The sequence below is a fragment of the Falco peregrinus genome, chromosome 14 (assembly GCF_023634155.1).
Source record: "Falco peregrinus isolate bFalPer1 chromosome 14, bFalPer1.pri, whole genome shotgun sequence".
NCBI classification, from domain to species: Eukaryota; Metazoa; Chordata; class Aves; order Falconiformes; family Falconidae; genus Falco; species Falco peregrinus.
This window is the reverse complement of record NC_073734.1, coordinates 16,919,614-16,926,682: the sequence shown is the minus strand read 5'-3', so window position 1 is coordinate 16,926,682 and position 7,069 is coordinate 16,919,614. Positions and strand designations below refer to the sequence as shown.

At 45.9% G+C, this 7,069-nt stretch overlaps 1 protein-coding gene across 2 annotated transcripts; it reads right to left on the bottom strand.

Moving 5' to 3' along the window:
- Positions 1–451: 451 nt before the first annotated feature.
- On the bottom strand, positions 452–7,020 carry ORC6 (origin recognition complex subunit 6). 2 transcript variants are annotated; one of them, XM_055818470.1, is made up of 8 exons: positions 6,896–6,975; positions 6,334–6,463; positions 5,342–5,505; positions 4,169–4,258; positions 2,908–3,020; positions 1,549–1,623; positions 1,034–1,151; positions 452–528 (listed from the first exon to the last, which is right to left on the bottom strand). In XM_055818470.1, exons 1-8 carry the CDS (start codon positions 6,958–6,960, stop codon positions 474–476), a joined length of 810 nt encoding a protein of 269 aa, XP_055674445.1. In that variant the 5' UTR covers positions 6,961–6,975; the 3' UTR covers positions 452–473. The 2 variants fall into 2 exon arrangements, with proteins under 2 accessions (XP_055674445.1, XP_055674444.1); XM_055818469.1 differs by having other exon boundaries at positions 452–1,151; positions 6,896–7,020.
- Between the last annotated feature and the right edge of the window lie 49 nt (positions 7,021–7,069).

Genomic DNA, 7,069 nt, shown 5'->3' with positions numbered 1-7,069 from the left:
TGTTTCATATGGATACTTGGGGGGGTTCTGGATTGTTCTGAAATGAGGATTTATGAAAGTTAACTTCTGCTTGCACATCCCAGGCAGAAAACATGCAAGAGAAATGGGATGAAGATGCCTGGATTGATTTTATAGTTACAGTAGCCCTGTACTGCTGAAAGCAATGATTTACCTTCAAAAAGTAGTTAACGTAAATTGTAGTTTGAGTAACTGGGATGAAAGTGTAGGACTGCAAAAGTTGCCTCTAAGAACTACAGGGCAGAGCATGCTCTCCTCTTCCTGAAGTTTATGACTGCAAGATGCAAAGAAGCCTGCATTAGCCAGCCAAGAACCTCTGTCCCCTGGGTATCTTCCTTCATAAAGCACAGACAGCTCCTGTATGTCTTTCATTTTGCATTCCAAAGGTTTTATATATGACAAGTGCCAAGAACCTGATGTCATAATGCAAAGCTTTTCTTTTCCTTCCACTATTTTTATTGTTTCTTGGAATATTTGGGACCCTTTACAAGCACAGACATTTCCATTCCATACATGTCATAAAAATAAGTCAAATTCAGTGACTAAACATTTCTTCAACAGTAAAAAAATAATAATAAAAAAATCATCAGTCTTAATTCCTCTGCTGATTTTGCGGTTTAAGAAGGCACTGTTAGTCCTCTCCCCGTTTTTTTTCACTGACTACTTCCAGCCCGGGGGCCAAAGGGCATAAAACTTGTTTACATTTAACATGGCATTAGAATGTTACCTGCTGCTTGCAGCAAGAGAATGAAGCTGTTCTACCACCTCATGTCTTAGTTGCTCAGGTACCAGCCTGGCAATATGTCAGACAGGCTTCTTGCAAAATCACCTCAATTCTGGTGTCATTTACTAAAAATAACATTCTTAAAAACTTAAAAACTAGCTAATAAAATCAGCTGGCTACCAGGCAGCCATCACTCATATGCTATTGGAACTCAAGTTAGAGCAGAGGGAAAGTTAAAATTATGAGCATGTAGCAGCTGTATTACTAGGTGGCACTACAGAGGCAGTACTCCTACTTGTCTCTTGTGCCTTAGCAGCGTTTTCCAGGATTTTCTTTTTCCATTCTTCATAGTCTTCTTTTGTTTCAGTCTTCAGCCGTTTACATGGCATCTCCTCATCATCTTCAGATTCTATTAGAGAAGGAGAAAGTCCATGACAGGCCATCGTGGGCAACATGTTGCTGGGAATAACCACAGTAGTGAGCAACTGTACAGACACAAGCACAGGGTCTGTCACTGTGTTATCTAACCCTATGGTTTGCTGCTCCCCTCACCTGCTGGAACAGTCACCTCTTCACCTTTGTGTCTGAATGGAACTTGTCCTTCATTCTGCTAGAACTACCCAGTATGAACACCACTGTCCTTCTGCCAAGTTCTCTTTGTCCTTACATTAGCCAGTGGTTTGCAGAACAGAGTAACAGAGTGACCCGAGCATTATGGCACATTACACAACTGAAATATTAAGTGATTATGAAGTTCAGAACGGCTCTGGTGAGGTGATTTTAGTTCATGGCTAAATACAACTTACCATCTTCCTTCTCACAGTGCTCCAGGTTGGTCTGCAAGATTTCAGGTGGCTCTTCAGCCTGTGAAACATCTTCCTCTAAAAAAATAAGTAAGTTGCTTTACTTCTGAACGGTGTTTGGGGCCCCAAGGGTGGTGTGCTATATGCCATTCTTTGACAGCAGTGCCACCTTCCTAAAGTTTTGTCTCCCAGTCAGGGCAGTTCCCTGGTCCAGACTGATGCTCAAGCTCTACATGCAGAGGTGCCAGCATGCTTCAAGGGTTACACAGACTGCTGCTGCATTAGTAACCACAATAATCTGCCATTTTTATACCCCAAACCCACACTGCTACCCCTCTTCATTAGTCAGGCAGGGTTATTGGTTATTTCTTCTTTTATTCCACTTCCACACTTTGTATTATATTGTATATTACTGTATTATAGATGCCCACAACATCCGTGGTGCTGTCCATGTATACAGAAACGCGCTTTTCCCTGAACTGATACAGAAACTCCCAGCTGCCTTTAGCTGTTTTAGCTGTTAGGTGAGTAAAGGTTTTTGGGTTTTTTTTATAGGGCACTGCACTATGGGAAGGTCCATGCCTTGGGAGAGAGCATCAGCTTTTGGTTTGGGTTCAGGCAGCACATTCTAGAAAACTTCACAATACAAAGCGTGAAGACAGGGTCAAGCAGGGGTACTGTCAGGGGGAAAGTAAGAAGGAAAGCCTGGGAAATGAAAAAGGAGATATGCAGGAAGGAGGAGATACAAGGACAGGAAGGTGTGTATCATATTTCAGTCTTCCTCCTCCACAAAAAGGAGCGGAGAGCGTTACAGGCTGAACAACAGGCTTAAAGATTCCTCATGTCTGCCCACTGTATGTGGAAGGATGGTGTCAGGTAATAGCTGAATTGCTACCAGAAGAGCAAGGCTTAGACTGGTTAATTCTGCAGTGGGGTAAAGGACAAACGCAGGAGTCAGTCAAAGCAGGAGAGGGAGCAATATGGTTATGTTGTGTGTCATGTTGCCATGTTAACAAGATGCAGCAAGCAAGCAAAAAGGAGGAATCCAAGATAGGTTAGGTAGTATAGGAGCAGTAGGGGATAACTTGCAGCAGCATAGAATGTAAGGAGAAGTGAGGATTTGAGAAGAGAGAAAAATATTTGGTTTTGGTCTTGCCACATGCTAAGCTGCTGCAACTTTCCCAGAAGCAATGACTGTGATTGGGAACTGGACTGCAGGGATCATGCTGGAATGCATGAGCAGGTTTGGCTGGAAGGAGACAGCTGAAAGTCATCAGAATTAAATCACCAGTTGAAAAGGATGGGAGCACCGAGACCAGGTGATGAGTATGCTGTCTTACACAGGTAAAGCCAAAAACTTACGGCTGAGTTGCTTGCTAATCTTCTCCAGCTGACTGCACAGCCGGTCAAATATGGCTTTTTTCACCCCAGATGCAGCCAACATTTTAGTTTTGTCCACTTTTACCTTCAAACACCTACAAGAGAAAGTTAAATTAGCTCTGTACAAAGCAACGCTCCAGCAACTATCACTCAGGTGAGGTGGCATTTACTGTACCAACAATGCCTATGAGAAAGTTAGGCCTGAGGTTTTGTTCTGTCTAATCCTTCCCTCACTCAGAAACAAATCTGCTTAAAAAACAGACCCCCGACACTACTCAGTCACTACTTGTTCAGGAATTGAAACTCAGGGTTAGTTCAAGTTACATAAGGAAATTCTGTTAGGAAAGGTGCTTCTCAGATCTTGAGGGAATGAGGACAAAATCCCACTACTGCAAAAAGCTGAATGGGACCCCTGTGTCACGAGAACATTTGCCGGGAGCTGTGCAACTACACAGCACCTGAACTGCTTCATAAGATTGTTACAAGGCATAATACTGAGAGGCAAGATACTTGCATCAAAGCAAATTCATACAAAGGGTCGGCTGAGTCAGGTGCTCCAGACACCTATCTTCCAAGATGATACAGGTCTTACAGCTATTAGATCCATCTCCCAAAGGTCACAACACCCTCAGGATGTGACGGTGTAGGGCTGAGGGCTTTTCCTTCTTTAGAACGGCTGCTTCTTGGTGCTCAGAAGTAAGCTAGCAGCCACTCTTGCACCTCAAGCAGTATCTCACCAAAAGCTATAGAACTTCTTGCTTTGTGCCCAGCTCAAATCTATCCTGACAATGGAAAAAAATTCTCACTAAATCTGGAAATGTTACTGAGGGATTACATTATGCTGGTTAGGCTGAGAGGAAGGAGAGTTAAGTGCAAAACGATAAAAAAAGTTTTTCAGCCACTACCACGGATATGTCTTAATGGAATTACCCGCAACATCCCATTACACACCAGGGAAGACGGGTTTTAATGATTTTAGGATAAGTAACTCAAGATCCTTTTCTGTGTATTTGAAACAACACTCCTGCTTTATCCTGAAGGCAAACGTAGTGCAGGTTGGAGACTTCACTGTAAGGAAAGGTGTGGTTTGCTAGAGTTGTCTCCACTTCCAGGAGCAGGGCAGCAGGATGGGATAAACAAGACCATTCAGACATAGAATGACTCATCCACTTATAAGCGCTGTTTCTGTTTGGTGTCTCACTGGACATCGGAGCCTATAAAAGACCCCCCAGGCTATACTCACCTGCATGCAGTGAATAGCGCAGCTGTTGTAAAGAGTGGTTTTGATAAATCAAGGTCCATTTGCTGTGCTTCAGAGAGGCTGGATTCATACCTAAAGAACAACAAGAATGATAATTGCATAGTGCATTTGCCTCAAATGAAGCTGTCGCATAGTACTCAGCAGTTGAACAAGTCTCCTGTTGGATCACTTGGTCCTTTGTAACCAAGTCAAGCAGAAACAGCTGCTGCTGGCTGAGAAGACCAAAAGAGAGTAGGGAAAAGAAGGGCATTAGTATCATCTCCTGGTTTTGAATTGAAGGTATTTTAGGTTAGGGATCTGGATCAAAGCATGACAGCAAAATCTATTTCTCTTGCTCCACATCACAGCACTTCTATCTACATTACATCTTCAAGTTATAATAAGATGCTTTGCATACATCCATCCTGTAACAGAGAGTAGAATTACAGTTTCTTTGATTCCTCTACTAGGTATTACACGGATGAAGGCTTAAATATGGAAAACGACATAGTGGATGTGCAGCACTGAAGAATTTAATTTTTTATTGTCCACCTGTCCCCAGGATGTTCGGGGTTTTTTTTCTGGTTTGTGTTAAACACTGTCAAGCATACACAGCCTCTGTTCATTGACCTTACAGCATTTAAATGTGCTATCAGGGTGACAGCACTCCAGAACACAGCTCTTCAGGTATTGCTCTTGTTAAAGTAGATGTTACAGAATGCAAAATCTTAGTTAAAGCTATTGAATTTCCATTGCAGTGTTCTACCTATTGTTTTTACAGGTAACGTGTGTTTTAAGAGATCTGCTTTTCCAGAAGGGAGGATTTGTTTCTACTGAGCATTACCTTCTGAACTGTGACATGATCAGCAGTTAAATGGAAGACAGTGTGATGCTATGGACAAATACAGGGACTAAGATTCCTGTATTTTTTACACTATTCCCAGCTGAAGAACTGGGACTTGGACAATGACTTACTGAGATTCACAGACTAAGCCTTTCTAACAGGTATCCTAAAAAGTGTCCTGGATAAATGGCTGGATTGTCAGTGGTAAGCACTCACCTCACCACTCCAGCCAGTGGGAGATACCTGGCCCTTTCAACCATCAAGCTCTTTACACATCTAATGAACAAAGAATCTTACTAGTGGCTACCAGTGTGCTCAGAGAGCTTCCTCACCTCTGCAGTATTTTTGAAGCGGTGTTCACTGCCTCTGTGCAGCAGAATTGCACAGCCAAGTCTCTCATTCCCAGTCTAGGTTTCACCTCTAGCAAACACTCCAAAGACTTCATGAAGCTCTGGTAAGCAGTCTTGTTCAAACCGGAGAGTTTAACACAATAGCTCTTTCAAGAAGACAAAAACAAACCTGAAGAGTTAGCAAGATTCCTTCCCGACATCTTATGCAGGCAAGCCACACAGATTAGGGAGAAAATATACAACACTGTAAAATAAAGTTCAATTGCTATATTAAACAAATCTGTGCAACGAATGATGTAAGTTTTGACTGCACGCAGAAAGATTAACCACCTAGGAATGCTGCACCTTTTAATGCAGTGCTATTTTTGGACCATTTCACTGGAAGTGAGGTTTGTCTTTTCCACATTGTATGACAACGAGGTGGTTAAAAACAAAGGCAGCCAAGGTCTGGGCAATTTAAAGAGATGAGCAATACTTTTATGCTGCTCCTCATGGGGTCAGGTCCAATTAAATTCTCTTCTGTCTGTGAATGGACAATCACAAACCCCTTGTACCAGACGTTATTGTGGTGGCGCAGTGCTATTTACCCAGCAGGTCTGCAGGTGGAAGTTTACAGGTACCGCTATAGAGAGGGACTTCTTGTAGCTGCTGCTTCCCTCCCACAGTAAAAGGGAGGGATCGTAAATTTAACATCCTTGCTGGTAGTTTACTTGTTACTAAAAGAGCTGAATTTATAGCAATAAAAGGTCAACTTGTGAAACGACTGTGCCACTGATCTCCATTTGCCTTGTTGCAAACTCTGAGTAGTGAAAGCTCTAACACTGTGCCTAGGAGCACACTGCTGGGTCTAGGGTAATGCCAGTGCTAACCATAACCACCCCCCGTCCTGCTCCCGACATACACCACACAGAACAATGATTTTATTGGATTTATGGAGAATGCAACAGCCAGCCAAGCCATATCCAGTATCTTACTCTGTCAACCGGTTGCTTCATGAAACTAGCAGCCAGGTCCAGGCACATCACGGCAGCGCTCGTTGCTGTCACCTGAGCCATGAATCCCAGGCATCTCACCTGGGACAGCCGCAGATACTCTTCAGCTTTTCTGCAAAACACCCGGTACACAGAGCCCGTGTTCGCACAGCTGGGGCTGTGAGGACAGCCAGGGGCTGCGGGACAGCCGGGCCCAGGGCGCCCCCAGCCCAGCACACGCTGAGGGAGAGGGCGCCGGCCCGGCGCAGGCCAAGGCCGCCCTGCCTCTGGCACCTGGCAGCAGCAGCTCTGCCCTTGGCAGCCCGCAGCGCCGGTGGCTGGCCTCCGCGGCGCAGAACCGGGCCGGCGGCGGAAGGCAGGGCCGGGAGCGCCCCCGGGTAGGAGGCTGCAGGGGACCAGGCCGGGCAGCCGCGGCTCTCCGGACGGGAACGACGCCCCCGGGGGGGGGTGGGGGTGGGTGAAGCCACTCCCAAGGCTGTGCCGGGGCCGGACCGCCGAGGGGGGCTGCCCCGCCGTACCGCCCGCCCGCCCACCCGCGCGGTACCTGATGACGCCGGGCTCGGTGAGGCCCAGCCGGGCGGCCAGGCGCTGTACCGCGCCGCGCTCCATGCTCCCGCTTGCCCGCCGCGCAGCCACGCTCGCCAGCGGACTGGCCGGCTCCGCCGCCAATCATCACGCTCTACGCCAATCGGCCGGGAGCGGGCCACTTCCTCGGAGC

Coding starts and splice junctions, on each gene's coding strand:
- ORC6 (XM_055818470.1), bottom strand. CDS start 6,960: ATGGAGCGCGGCGCGGTACAGCGCCTGGCCGCCCGGCTGGGCCTCACC. Junction 6,464..6,895: donor ACCGAGCCCGGCGTCATCAG/GTACCGCGCGGG, acceptor GGTGTTTTGCAG/AAAAGCTGAAGAGTATCTGC. Junction 3,021..4,168: donor GCGCTATTCACTGCATGCAG/GTGAGTATAGCC, acceptor TTTCTCTTGTAG/GTGTTTGAAGGTAAAAGTGG.